This window comes from Thamnophis elegans, chromosome 13 (genome assembly GCF_009769535.1).
Source record: "Thamnophis elegans isolate rThaEle1 chromosome 13, rThaEle1.pri, whole genome shotgun sequence".
Taxonomy (NCBI): Eukaryota; Metazoa; Chordata; class Lepidosauria; order Squamata; family Colubridae; genus Thamnophis; species Thamnophis elegans.
Window position 1 is genome coordinate 35,283,252 of NC_045553.1, and position 15,201 is coordinate 35,298,452.

Consider the following 15,201-nt stretch of genomic DNA (forward strand, 5'->3'; position numbering starts at 1 on the left):
ATGACAGCAAAGACCTAGCATGTTTTCTTTCTCTTTGTTGCCTACTAGTGATGGTCCAGATATTTGCAGCCAAGATATAATAACATTGCCCTTAAGATCCTAAAGAATAGTGGGAATGGAGCATGTTAAAGCAGTATTTTTCTGCTTGACATGAAAGGTGTTCACTCTTGATCATATTGTTAATTTTCCCCATTTTTCTTTCTTCTCTGATTCTTTTTTTTTCCTTTTAACCTAGCCCGCAAACAAGAAATAATCAAGATAACGGAGCAGCTGATAGAGGCTGTGAACAATGGAGATTTTGAGGCCTATGCGTGAGTAGGCTGAGTGTGAGATCTCCCAGGAGCCCCTGGTCTCACAACTCACTATTTTATATGCAGTTTTATATGTATTGCTTTTTTAAAAATGTAAACAGTGCCAGTCATCGATAGAATTAAATTTGCTTCCCTATTTTAAAACAATGCTATGTTTTTATATGCAAGTATCTTATTATCTGTAACATACCTCCCTGCTTGACTGGGTGGGACAGGCTGATATAATGGGTAGATGACCCTTCTGCATGTAACCTGACTCCATGCCGTGGATGGATTTAAAGTACACCAACAACACCTTGAATTGGACATGGGAGCAAATCGGCACTCAATGCAGCTTGTGCAGCTAAGGTGTTACACTCACATAGCCACATTATTTGATGCCTATTGTAATTTAGCAATAGCAATAGAAGTTAGACTTATATACCGCTTCATAGAGCTTTCAGCCCTCTCTAAGCAGTTTACAGAGTCAGCATATCACCCCCACAGTCTGGGTCCTCATTTCACCCACTTCGGAAGGATGGAAGGCTGAGTCAACCTTGAGCCGGTGAGATTTGATCCGCTGAACTGCAGATAGCAGTCAGCTGAAGTGGCCTGCAGTACTGCACTCTAACCACTGCGCCACCTCAACACGGGAGTTCCCTTTTGACTTTTATTCTACCTAGAAAGCAGTAGTTTATTCTTGTAAAAGTTCTCTATTCATGCTTTATGCATCAGCAGTGTCAGCTCATTTGCATTTTTCTCTGCCTGGACTGTTAGTAAATTGGATTTGCTAAATTTGAAATTTTGGCTTTGGGTCAGATTTAAGTGGGCTCAACTTGAAAGGTTCAGATTGAAATGTCCCTTCCAGCTTTCTGCTTTTATAATCCTCTGGTTAATTAACAGCTCAGCTATGGCTCTCTTAGCTATATCATACATCTGATATAGTTTTGTGATACACATTCATTAGCTAATTTCTCAATTGAAATTAGTCTTAGCCCATCTGTATATGTTTTGGGGGGGAAAGGAGAGCAATACAAGGTCCCAAACCCTGTGAATATCTAGACCTGTGCGGAGTGCATTCAGATGTTATGCAAGATTTCTACAAATGCGAAAAACTAAGAAGCTTAGGAATTATTTTGCCTTCCAAAAGAGTAAAAAATGAAAAAAAAAAACACCTTAATCTCAATTTTCACATTCTTTTTCTCCCTAGAAAAATATGTGATCCGGGCCTAACTTCGTTTGAGCCTGAAGCGCTGGGCAATCTTGTTGAAGGGATGGACTTCCACAGATTTTACTTTGAAAACTGTGAGTAGAGCATTGCATAATATAAAAGTGAGCAATCCCAGCGCTTTGTGGCCCCCAAAACATCCTTGAAATGTATGGGTTTCAAATGTCTGCCTCCCCCTCCTTTTTTTCTGAACAGATTCTGAAGCAAAACTAGAGCCTTGATGATTGAGCCTTCTAGAAGAGAAAGATACACACTTTTATCCCATAGAAAATAGTCTGTCCACCCAAATTTGTGTTCAAATTTAAAGAGCAAAAGGGTGCCCCAAATTCCTTGCAAAAAAACCCTACACTGAACTGAACTAAATTAAACAAGCTAAGCAAGAAAACTGTTGCTCCTCCCTGTTCTAGTCCTTCCTTTTATCACTGAAGATTTGTCTTCTTTGGTCTTAGACCAGCTGCCAAAATTAGATTTCAGCCTGTCCTAGCAGTTCAATTTTAGCTAGGAAGCCTGTAGATAGCAAATAAAACATAAATTATTAAAAAAGGGGGGGAGAATCAAAATAGATTAGCACAAATAAGCAACTAGATCAGCCCATCTAAAATCTTACTTATAGAGGTTCTGCTGAAGCTTTAATGCTGGATAACAGGACTTTGCAACATTACAGGTGATGTAAAACATTTTTTTACAAACCAGTTAAAAACGAAGTACCTTTCCAGCCAATGAAGCAAAGGTTTTCCTGCTCTTCCTTCCTTCACTTCAAGCCAAGTAGAATTCTAATCACTAGTGCCTAATTGAGTCATACCTATCCAGTAATCCATATCAGCCAGAAAAACCTGGTGAAATCCAATCAAATCAACCATTTTTGTTACTTTTTATAAATAACTCAAGGCAGCAAATATACCTAATACTCCTTCCTCTTCATCCTCCTCCTCCTCCTCCTCCTCTTCTTCTTCTTCTTCTTCTTCTTCTTCTCCTCCTCCTCCTCCTCCTCCTCCTCCTCCTCCTCCTCCTTCTTTTTCTTCTTCTTCTTCTTCTTCTTCTTCTTCTTCTTCTTCTTCTTCTTCTTCTTCTTCTTCTTCTCCTTCTCCTTCTCCTTCTCCTTCTCCTTCTCCTTCTCCTTTTTCCTATTTTTCTCACAACAATAAGGCTGAGAAGTAGGTTGAGTTGAGAGAGAGCAAGGATGTCTGGCCAAAAAGTCTCCCAGCCAGCTTTCATGCTAAGACAGGACTAGAACTCCTGGTTTCTAGCCTGATGCCTGAACCACTAGACTAGACCAAACCGGCTTGTGTGTGTGTGTGTTTTTTTTTTCCTGATAGAGAAGGGGCTAAAAATGACTTGCCCTTCCCTTGCTTTCCTGCTGTGTACAGTTTTCTAACCAGTGCCCTGTTTGTGCCCTTCTAGTGTTATCTAAGAACAACAAGCCCATTCACACAACCATCCTGAACCCTCATGTGCATGTCATCGGGGAAGATGCTGCCTGCATTGCCTACATCCGCCTGACACAGTACATCGATGGGCAGGGCCGTCCCCGTACTTGCCAGTCTGAAGAGACCCGGGTCTGGCACCGCCGGGATGGCAAGTGGCAGAATGTCCACTTCCACTGCTCGGGAGCTCCGGTGGCCCCACTCCAGTGAAGGTACGAAGACGGCAAATGGGTGGCTAAACTCCATTTCCTGGAACGATCAACTGTTTGTGTTGGTCGATATGGAGCACATGCTTGTGTTGGATTTGAGAGAGGATGGATCCATGCAAGACCTAATTGAGAGCAGTTGTTCTGCTTTTTTTGGCTTTTTCCTGGCGTCTGAAGCTCTGGTTTTTTGTTTTTTTTGATGGGTATGCAAATGTTCCATTCTAACTCCAAAATTAGTTCACCCATTCCAGAAGATCAGGCTGAATGTGGACGATCACTCTGACTTGGCTTCTGGTGGGCCTGCAGCTTTCCCATGGTCCCCCCCTTCCCCAGTTTATTTAATCAACTTAAGAGTATGTGATTTTGGTTTTCAAGAATGTATATGTATGCAATCCCTCTGCTTAAATGAAGCTGTAAGAGTCATAAAATAAAGGAGTGTTGCGTCATGATTCGTTTTTGAAGCAGAGTTCTAAGCTCTGGCAAACTTCTAGAAAAGGACTAAGTGCTTGGAAGAAGGAGAAAAAGGAGTGGCAGTGGTGTCCTAACATAGCCAGACAGCAGGATCCCTGTTACAAGAGACGAAACCTGACTTCTAATCAGTTACAGGTAGTTCTTGAGTTACAACCACAGTTGGGGCCAGAATTCCCATTTATAAGCAAAATGATTTATCAAGAGAGCCATGCCTGATTTTACAACCATTTTTACCATGGTTGTTGTTGGGAGTATACCCCTAATGTTGGGTAGGCAATATAGATTCATATACAGTAACAAACGGTCGATGTTGCTTTAAATGGGTGAATGTACTTATCAGCGGTCATTAACTTTGCAATAAGAGGGAGTCAGGAAACCTCACTCTCTCTCTCTCTCTGCTTGTCCTATGCTTGATGACTACTTGCTCGCTTGATGACTGGAACGTGAACTGCGACTGTAAGCAATTGTTTGTACTTTGAATTGTGTTTGGACAAACATCTACTATCACTGCTTGTGAAGCTACTGTTAGTAGTAAAGCTACTTGTTTTCACTAGCAGTGTCTGAGACTCTATTCGTGTGTTTCTTCTACTAGCAACGTTCCTTCTCTCTAGCTGTACATTCCGCTGTGCTACTCTCTGTCTCCCAACGGAGATACCCCTAACAGTTGTTCTGTGACTGCCTGCAGTCATTAAGGGAATAATGCGGCCTTTATGCCTAGCCAGCTTCCCCTGTAGAGTTTGTTTGTTTGTTTGCTGGCTGGGAAGATCACAAATTGTGACCTCAGGACATTGTGGCCAATATAAATACACGCCAGTGGCCAACTGTCCGAATTTTCCCCACATGGTCATGTGGATGCTATGAAGAATGTAAATGTGAGGACTGGTCATAAGTCACTTTTTTCTCGGTGCCATTGTAACTTCGAACAGTCGCTAAACGGATGGTTGTAAGTCAAGGACTTCCTGCATTAAGGGTTAAGGTAATCCAACTTTTACAGTAGAAGAGGTTTCTTTTGAATTTGATTTTAATCAGGAAATGGTTGGATATGTCCACGATGCTCCAGGCTCAAGGCTGAAACTGAGTTATGCATAACAGCTTCAGGATTGTGGAAAACGGGGGCCAGGTCTCTTGCATCGCACGTGGTTGCCTGCCTCGTGGGCAGAATGGGGCAACTTCTCGTGGCCATCTCGCCACGGGAAAACACCACGGGGAAAACCACGGGAAAACTCACCATGAGAAAACTCGCCACGGGAAAACTCGCCACGGGAAAACTCATTGCGGGACAATTCAACAATTCATTTTAAATATTTAAAATTGTCTTTAAATTATTGTAATTTTCTGTGATTCACATTTCCTTTTGCATCCTTTGTTTAATGATTATGTTCCACCATTTCTTGGATATTAGCGTAAGTCTTGTCCTGCGGCGAGTTGTCCCACAGTGACCTGGCCACAGCTGAGTTGGCCGCAGCAAGTTGTCCCATGGCGAGTTAGCGGTGGCGAGTTGTCCTAGACCCCCTCTTGATGGGGCTCTTGAGCTGTTCTTCACAATGTCTCCATTTTCTCTTTGTCTTTCAGAATTCATGCTGGCTGTTCTGATTTCATCCCGAAGGAGATGGTGATTTCAGCTGAGCCACTAGCCGGGAGCAGCAGTGACAAGCACGCGCCCGCATGCTCGTGTCCCCCCCCGTTCCCTCTCCTTCCCCTCTTTCATTTCCAGTGCCTGTGTTTGCAAAGAGAGAGAGACAGAGACAGAGAAACACATAAGAAAAACAAAAATCCAAGTAGACTCAATTATTTAAAAGAAGAAGAAGGAGAAGAAGAAGCAAACCCAGCCATATCCATCCAGCTGTCTGACTTGCAGCCTGACTATAATGCACTCACCATCCCTATCAGTTCCATTTTTTTTCTTTTTTTTTCCTTTTGGTGTGCAGCTGTTCAGGTGACCAGATGTTGCAGTGAAAAATGTCTCAACTTCAAAAAAAAACAAAAAAAAACGAAGATCCCATCTCCTCCCTGCATCCATCCCAGTGTTGAACAGTGTTCGTTTGTTTAGTGAATACACATCTATATACACACACAAACACACACACACACACACTTAATTTACCAGACCTTGGTTCAGCCGGCTTCAGATGCAGTGGGACACAATCTGTCCGTGCACTTTTTTTGCATCTGCTCCTTGGCCGTTTTGACACACGTGTAAAATACACATTTGCCATTTTACACATGTATTTAAAAAAAAAAAATTACTGCATTTTGCAATTTTTTTAGATGTGATGGACATCCCTTCCCCCATGAGTCTGTTAAACCCAGGATCTATTGTAAATATTATATACATATATAATGTGCATGTGTTTGTGCGCACGCGTGCACACACACACACACATACACAAAGCCAAACGCAGAGCCCCCTTTTATAGTATTTGCATTCTCTGCCAAAAAAAATCCGGGCCTTTTTCCCCTCTGGTGATTGTGTTCGCGCTTGGAAGTTTGTGATCAGTGCTACCATTTTGTTTTGAAGAAGACCCCCTCCCCTCCAGGCCCCTTCACTTCCTTTCTCCTCTAGCTGTAGTAGTGGATTACGATGACGCTAATTATTCAGCCTCTTCATCTGATTTTGTTTGTTTCCTTTGAATAGAGGGAGCGGGATCCTATTGGTGGTTTTGCTTTTTGGGCTCCTCCCAGGCTAACACCACTGCCAATGATTTTCTGGTAGGCTCATGACTGCATCCCTCCTGGGATGGTCTGTAGATGACATATAGAATTACCTTGGAGTTACATATAGGCCTCGCTGCAGACTTTGGGATACCTGTGTAATTAGCAATTGACCTTTTACTAGCATCTTGATCTCTCAACAAGGGCTACTAACACTGGAGTTGTGGTTGTGTCCCTACCGTGGTTTGTTATTAGGATGGGGATTGCCCTTGCTTAGTGGGACTGGCTGGGAAGTTGTAATGTCACTTCAAAGTGCCAGCAAGAAAAGAGTCAACAGTGCTAAAACTCAGCCTTATCTAGTGCTGGGAAGTTATCTATCCAGCAGAATGAGGAAGAGATGCTTTCTTATACTCTGTAAATGCTCAGCCTGCCCACCCCCTTTTCTCATTCCTCTTTACCTTCCGTAGGGTATGTTGACTTAAAAGGAATAGGAAGTGACTGTTTTTGGGAGGGGGTGCTTGAAGTTCTTAGCCTAGAAGAAAGAGAGCTGGTCAACGTAAAGTTGCATAGGCCATTCATTCATCTCCATTCTCTTTCTCAATCTCTCTCCCCCCCCCCCCCACTCTCTCTTTCTCCTCCCCCCCCCCCACCTCTGTAATAGCAGACTTTGAGAAAATTACTCTTCAGGGAGCTCTAGATTCAGGAACTGACTCAACGGGTGACCCCAAACAAGCGACACCAAAGGGGGCAAGTCTCCCCATGGACCAAGTGCTAACAGAATGTGATGGAAGGTGGCGTTGTGGGGGTCTTTCATGGCCAAGGGTGGTGTGAATGATGTCAGATGCTGTGGAGCAGTTGCTAGTGCCAGCTTCAGCTGCTCCAGGGTCCCAGTGGAAGATCTCGACCATTATCTTCTGCTCGTTACATCTTCATGCCAGGAGGCTCATATTGGCCATAACAGATGTACAGTGTGGCATTTGCCAGAATGTATTAATAAGAAAGCTCTGTTTTGTTCTAATGGGCTCTCCCCTCCCCCTATCTTTAAATATTCACAAAGGGGACATCCTCCTCCCCCCCAGTAGCTTGCTCAGCATACCACAGCTTCAACTGGTTTCCTAGCATGTGGTGGTTAATTAGGCCCTTGTGACCACAGAGTCAAGTGAGTGATGCCTTGTGGAACATGACTAGAGGAATAGATTTTTGGGGAGAGGGGGAGGGCTGAAGTATCTTGCTACGATGTGCAGGGCATAAAACTCTGTTTTGACAAGTGGAAATCCACGTTGTTGATTCCTGCCAGGAAAGATTTCAAGGCAAAGTGTAATGAGATGGTTGCTTTGAAGGGAGGGATTTTTCTAGTAATATCTCTAGAGATGGAGACACAGAAAAGTGTCACAAGTTGATTTCAGTGGGCTTTGCTTCTGAGATGGTATGTGAAGATATGTGCGTTGTGCACAGACAGAGCATAAGTGGAAAATCAAATGGGTTGACGTCAAGAATCCCATACTTAGAACTGGGTGATGGATTGGGGGTCTTTTGAAATCCTACTTTTCTTACCCAAAAGCTTGGAGGTTGTTTGGCCAGTCCCGTGGGCTTCTTGTTGACACTCCTTCTTCATAGCTTGCTTCCAGTCGTCCTGTTGTATAATTAAATGGTGAATTCTAGGTGTGCTCCAGGGATGATAGGACGTCATAGGGAGGAAGGCAGATCCCATGTTGCCAATTTTTCCTTCAACCTTTGGATAGTGAGATGTATCAGAAGAGGCTGAGAAGAACTCTTTCTGTATGCTTTAGAAGCTAATAAAGCCTCTTGGTTCTATTATCTCACCTGTGCCCTTCTGTGGGCTTCACATCTCTCAGTGGTGGATGTTCTTATGTCTGTAATAAAGGTGGATTCCCCTGACAGGGGAGTTTAGTTAACTTTCATATATTCAAACAGTAGTCAGAAAACATGCATGCAGAAAATGCAGTTGTTTCTAACTTTTTTTTTTAATTCCAGAGATAGAATTGATGGACTAAGCCAGATCTTCACATTTTTATAAAGGGATCTTACCTAAAATTACATAACAAATGTTAGTTTACTATATTAAAACAGGACTGGCAAACAAGGGGCATACAAGGTCTGTCAGGAATGGAAAGTATGTTAGCCACTAGACTGCACTGCCTCCCTTTCCATGTTCATATGAGAGCAAAATAAATGTTCCTAGGTCTCAAGGGTTTTCCTCTTTCTATAAATTACAGTTTTTGCCTTTAGAGGAACTTCTGTCACCAAAACAAACGTGTTGATTTCCTAGGACTGTTGATTTCAGAACAAGATTATTGAAAACTTAGATTGCGCAGGGAATCCCCTCTTAAGTGATGTGAGCGAAACATAAATGCGAAGGCAATGCCGTTTTTGGAACGAAAGGTTGAAGTGCTATTTTGCATAAGACAAAAAATTTGCAATTTAGGGGCTGAAAATCCCCAAAGAGACTTTTTTAAATTAGATTTTTAAAAAAAACACATTTTTGCATCACCGCCTGACTTCCGCAAGTGTCCATTACTTTACAATTTGATGCGAATGGAATTAATTCAGCCTTTCAGTCAGATGTAAATAATGCAAAATTCCAATCCCAATGTTGTTTTTAGAACTCCCATAGTCTATAGTGATAGAGATGGGTGAATGTAACCAAGTTCAAATGCATTTCTCTTTTTCAAATCTAAAGTTTGTTATGTCACCTTTCCCCATGTCAGCTCATGTCCCCCCCCCCCCTAGAATTTTTGTGCATGGTTTTTAATATATTTTCCCTTAGGTAGAAATGAGGAGTAAGTGATAAGTTGGCTCTTGGGCAGTTGACTTAAATTGAAAGTAACTGTTTTTCTAGGCACAGGTCATACAAAGTTTTCTAAAGTAGATTTGCTGAAAGGAATGATATAAAGTTATGAGGATTTCAGCAATTAAATGTTTCCTGCAGGAGCCCATTTATCTCCTAAGACATGCCAAAAATTTTGGTATCCTTTCTTCTAAATCAGGTTCTCAGTATTTGCAGGGCAACTAGTCGCTAAAATGATTAATATATTTCTGTGCCTTCTCAGTGAATTAAGGTATCTCGTTGGGATTAAAGTCAGGCAAGAATAAACAAGTCATTTTTTCACAATTAAAATTTAACTTAAATAAAACCACAGAACTATACTAGGTTGTAAAATAAAGCGAATACAATTATTGAATGTCACTCATATAATCATTTTTATAGACACATCAGAGTTTGTGGCTATAGTGCTACCTGTTAGGCTGGTAGAAATAACAGAGACCCATATTTCTAGGGAAGCTGAACTAAATGGCCAATAAATAAATAAATAAATGGCCAAAATCAAGTAACAATTAGCCAGGTGACCAATAGTTTTACTTATACTCTGCAGAAATTAGAGTTTTGTTCATTTCAGCTGTATTAGGTGAAACAGAGATGATGCTTTCTGTTGTTGACCCACTGATGGATTGTAGTGATTAAATTTAAACCTTTGGTAAAATAACAATACATTACAAAAATTATTTCAAAAATAGTATTCTGTGATTTATACAATCATTTAAATAATACAACAATGCTGGTGGTTTATAAATCCTGTGTGCCACCACAGATAGAAAACCAATGACACAAGATTGGTACTACTTAGAAGACTAAGCTCAACTATTATGCATGAGCAACATTTAAAAAAACAAACAAACTGGGAGGGGGGATTACAATAAGATTTGTGAGGACACTATCCTTAATTGTTGCGTTTTAGTGTGCATTTCTTAAACTACAAACTTTCATGCAAAATTCAGAATCTTGTGTTGGTCTCATGGACCCCCCCCCCCCCCCGGTGCTTCTAAAACCTGCTATGTGCTCACCAGAGGGCAGCAAAGTTGTATTAAAACCTTGGGTATTTCCATCAAAGTCAAATACATCCTTTCTGAATCTTAAAAGACATCACCTACTACAAATCCCAAATTTGCTAGAAAACACATCCCATAGCCTTCCGCCTGAGAATCCTGAGTTGCAATCTAAGGCAACTGAAAGACAACAGGTAAGGGAAGGCTGGCCCCTGCTATTCAGAAGGGAGGCAGATCAGTCGGGGAGATCACTGGTGTATCCTACCAGTTTAAAAGAATTGAGCTGTCAACATACGCATCAAAGGAATATGCAGCAAAGGAAACTCCTGGGACATTATTTTACCAAGTGTATAAATTTACTGATAGAGCCATATAAGCACAGTAGAAAGCAAAGCCAGTTTTGACTTTTTGCGTGAAAACCTGCATAGTTAAAATCCTCCTTTCCCCTCCATTGTCCAGGGTCCACCAATCCAGTGCAATCTCTTTGCACTGCGAGTGAAAGTGCAATTATATGAATTATATGAAAGTGGAATTATTTGTGACATGAGCCAGGTTGTAGTAGTTGCAAAAAAACCACCAACAACAGTTAAACTGACTGATTTTTAAAATTGATGCTCATGGAGAACAAAAATCGAATTAATGACTGGACCCATTTTGGCAATTCCACTGTTTGTATTTATAAAAAAAGGTCATTTCATCACATCTTGTATGTAATCAGGTATATGCAAATTTCTCGCACAAGTCTTGCCAACATTTAATTCTGCAAAGTTTAACAATGCTTGGCTCTTGTCCAAGTGATAAACCATTGATAAATGAAGCCAAATAAGCAGCCGCTTCATTTGCAGGTCTTATTTCTGCATTGACACCATCACTTCAATCTATGGTAACTAAAGTTCATATCATCAGAAGAACAGGTTTAGACATGGAGTATGGTTACTGCTGTTAGGGTGGGAATAAAAAAAAAGATGACAAGTTGCATTTAGTCACAAAATTACACCAAGTACTGTGGCTTTTCTCCTAATAGTCAATCACTTTCTGAAAAACTTCAGTCTGCAACCAGTATCATCTTATTCAAGCCAGCTAATTGCTAAAACAGAGCAAAAATCAGATGAGAAGGCCAAGTGAGCAAGGAGCTTGTGCAAAAGTGAGTCTTTCACATGTGACCAGTTTCAAATGTCCTGATAGGTGTGTGCTTACCCAATCCCCAAGTTGTCTGTTATGGTGGCTGGCAAGAGATCTAGAACTCTTGCTGAGCAGTTATCCCTGCAGTGAATGATAGGAATATTGTTAATTCTAAGGAAGCTATTCCTAACCACCCTTCATTCCCAAGTACTTCAGATTAAACCTACTTTGTGCCTACCTACCTTGCCTTGCTTTTATCCTACTACAAGTGTACTACTCTTAACTGGAGTCTGATATTTTTGGCAGTCTCATATGAAACTGATGGGTTTCATTGCTTATATTGCTTTGTGCTTTGTGGGAGAAACTTGTCTGAGTCTTTTAAAAAAAAAAGTCATTGTCTGTATTCCAATCGGCTCCCAGTACAAGAAACACAACTTTGCATGATCTGATGCTTCGGGGGATTCAGTATCTTAAAAGCTAGATTGATTGCATGTCCTTGGCAAGAAGAACAGTCAAAAACAGACTGCAAATACATTAAGAGTATGAGCACACCGAGGACTTAATGTGCCGTTGTAACTATGACTTCATTTGAGATTTGGAAGGTACTAGAGCTGCCAAACTACCTCCCAGAGAGAGTTACGTGCTTGATCAGAAATTAGAACCTGTTAGCGAAAGAACACAAATTGGCAGTATTTTTTGAGCAAAAAGGGTTTGTTTTTCTGGAGAGCGATAGTTGCTGTCAGAAACCAAAGCTGATATTTGAGACAATGGACTAAGGGATTAGTTGAGCCGGGATGGTGTGATGTAGTCTCCTTAAAAAGTGGCATGATTATTGCTATTCTCTGTGCATGTTCTAAGGGAGTTGCTTCTGGTGTCATTTCTATGGTGTCCCATCTAATTTTGTTACTATGGTGTCCCAGTTCTTTGGCCCACAATGATACTGCTTTCTAGTATGACTTCTGTGATGGCTTGCTTGTCTTGTCATCCTACTATGGCTGGTATGCAAAAAAATGATAATACAAATATCAATGTTAAGTTGTGTTTTGGCTGCCTACAAGCAGGGAAATCCACACATCCCAGAGACACAACAGGGGAAGCTCTAGGGCCCAGCTATCGTTTTACAGCATGACGGACAGGACCAATGGGAAGCAAAGACGAGTATTGAATTGCATACCTGTTTTTTAGACATTCCTATGCAAATTCACATCCTTGAACATCTCAGAGCAATCCATACGGTTGAAAGTTTTAGCAACTGGAGCTCGCGATGAACTATTGAAATGGAAGACTCGGTTCTTGTTTTGGTCGACCACAAGCATCTTAATTCCATGGGGATGCTACGCCGTGGTGGACAGGACAGATTTTAAGTGACACTTTCACTTGAAAATAGTGGGGTGGGGGGGAGCATTTGGGCAAGCATTATTTTGTGCCTTATGGCTAGACTGTAGTTCAGTGGTTTAGACTATGTTCAGGCAGATCTCACCCGTTTTTTGCACTTTAGTTGTTTCTTCCATCTAAAACTGCTCCTGTAGCACGGACAGCTGCTTAAGATCCATAGGTTCCCCTCTGGTTACAATAACCAAGGGCTCAGTTGCCCCTTGCGGTTGATAGCGGAGTAGGAAGCCTCTTTCGATCTCTTGTGATGCCGTCTTGAGTTTTTGAGGCAAGGGTGAGGCCATCCTGCCGTTAAGCGCGAGCAACTTGAGAAGAGGAAGGAAGCACACTTTGTGTGACTGCGCAAACCTGGCAGTTGGAGGCCTTCTAGCATGGAGACGTTTCGTAGCATTCAGGTGTCCGCCTTAGGGTCCAGGTTCTCCTTGAAGACCACCCCCCATCATCTCAGTGCAGTATTTTGCATGGTTAATGAATGTAAAAGATAATTGGACCAAGAGAGAACGATGGAACGGGGGAGGGAGGGGGGGGAGGCGTGAGCAGGCATTGGGGGGGAATGTCCCACCAGCACTGATAATAGCGTTGAAAGCACTTTATATCAAGAGATTAAATCTCTTAACAACTGCCCAGTCCTGAGATTGGGCTTTGCACTGCACCACCGTAATGGCTGGAGTGGCATTCAGCGGAGCACAGGAGTGCAAGAAGACTTAAACCTTGCTCCTTTTTCTAGATGAAGCTTAAGGGAGGGGGGGGGGTGTTCCCTTGTATTGTTACCCTCCCCAACACAGTTGTTTTCCTGTGAGCATGCTGAAGAACAGGAGGCGGGCTGCTTGTTGGGATTTAGGTCAAATATCATTTCGCCCCCCACCTCCGTACACAAGACACCCGCATCGACACTCACAGCTCAAGTGGGCTGTAGTCCCATCAACCCCCTGCACGCGCGCACACACACACACACACGGGGAGGAAGTGCTTCCAAGACAGGATTGTCCAGGGAGGAGACAATGTTTAGAGCCAGTCGTTTCCAGCTGTTTTGCCTTTGGACCCTTGCGTTTAAAAGAGTTCTCTTTTTTCTTTCTTTTTGGCATTTCTTTTTTTTTCAAGGGGAGGTGTTGGAAACAGGGGAGGTGGGTATCCGAATAAACATGCAAAAAGGGAGATTTCACAGTGGGGGGGGCATAATATAATATGCTTGTATGGTTTCTGTGGAAGACTAACTTGAGAAGTGTCTCTACATCAATGTATATGAAAAAAAAACAACTTACAAGCCGCATGTTGAAACAGGTGTTTCATTATTAAACATTAATGTACCAGGGTTGCCTCCCCTTTGATGTTCACCTTGTTTACTATGGAACTCAGTACATTGCTGGGAGTATTTTTAGACTGGGGGAGGGGGTTGTATATTTTTTTTTGCATGACCTTAAAGAGAAGAAAATATATATCTATAAATATATATATACATATATAGATACGTGGCAAGACAAAACCGCGCTCCACTAAAGCGCGCCCAATTAAACCGCATCGCTGACATCATCAACAGGGCAACAACAGCAACCGCGGAGAAAAAAGGGCGCTTTAAATAGCGCTTTGAAAGCAAGCCGATTCAAGTTAAGGTAAGGGTTAGGTTTAGGGTTAGGTTTAGGGTTAGGTTAAGGGTTAAGGGTTAGGGTTAGGTTTAGGGTTAGGTTAAGGGTTAGGGTTAGGTTTAGGGTTAGGTTAAGGGTTAGGATTAGGTTTAGGGTTAGGTTAGGGTTAGGTTTAGGGTTAGGTTTAGGATTAGGTTTAGGGGGGTTAGGTTTAGGTTTAGGGGTTAATTTTAGCTTTAGCGTTTATAGCGTGCTTTTTTCGTCACGCTGTGATGACGTCAGCTACGCGGTTTCGTCGAGCGCGCTTTAGTCGAACGCGGTTTTGTGGTGGAACCATATAGATATACATATATATATATACATATATAGATATATATACATATATAGATATTTATATACATATATATACAATCTCTATTGAGAACTAAAAGCCAAGCCAAGCTGTTAGTCTGTTCTATGAATGCTGGTGGATCTTTTTTCTTCTTTCTGACGTAACTTTCCCTTTCTTTTTCTTACCATTTCACTGTCTTTTCTTTCTGAGCCTTGTAAGTGTAAAAAAAAAAAAATCCCAACCAATTCCGACTGTTTTTGTCTCGGAGAACTGCAAATAAAATAAAATTTAAAAAGAAACACATGCACACACCCAAACATGAAAAGGGGACTGGAAGCATTAGAAAAGAAAAGAAAAATGTCTTCAGTGTGTTTCTGAGCTTTTATGACAAGCTTTCGTTTTTTTCCGTATCCTGCTTTTTACACGCTACCGAGTCCATTTTAATATAAAAATACAGCGGTCAGCCTTCCTGGGGAATTAAAGAAGGAAAATATTCTTTGTTCGCAATTACACACTTGGAAGTCTGCGTTCACGTTTTCGAGCATACTAAAAACCTGTGCTCCTGGTCAGGTTTTTATGATTGTTGTATTTGCATCCTCTGACTCAATCCAGGCAAAAATGAGAAGAATAAAATAAATATAAAAAAGGAATCTAAG

General features: G+C 41.6%; 1 protein-coding gene across 1 annotated transcript in view; it reads left to right on the top strand.

The window, feature by feature from the left end:
* The window catches only part of CAMK2B (calcium/calmodulin dependent protein kinase II beta), a 216,963-nt gene extending 211,582 nt beyond the window's left edge, over positions 1-5,381 (top strand). The window contains exons 23-26 of the mRNA XM_032229280.1: positions 236-311; positions 1,501-1,595; positions 2,920-3,154; positions 5,192-5,381. Coding sequence (XP_032085171.1) covers positions 236-311; positions 1,501-1,595; positions 2,920-3,152 — 404 coding nt within the window. The 3' untranslated portion in view covers positions 3,153-3,154; positions 5,192-5,381. The remainder of the gene's footprint in view (positions 1-235; positions 312-1,500; positions 1,596-2,919; positions 3,155-5,191) is intronic.
* The last annotated feature ends 9,820 nt before the right edge of the window (positions 5,382-15,201 follow it).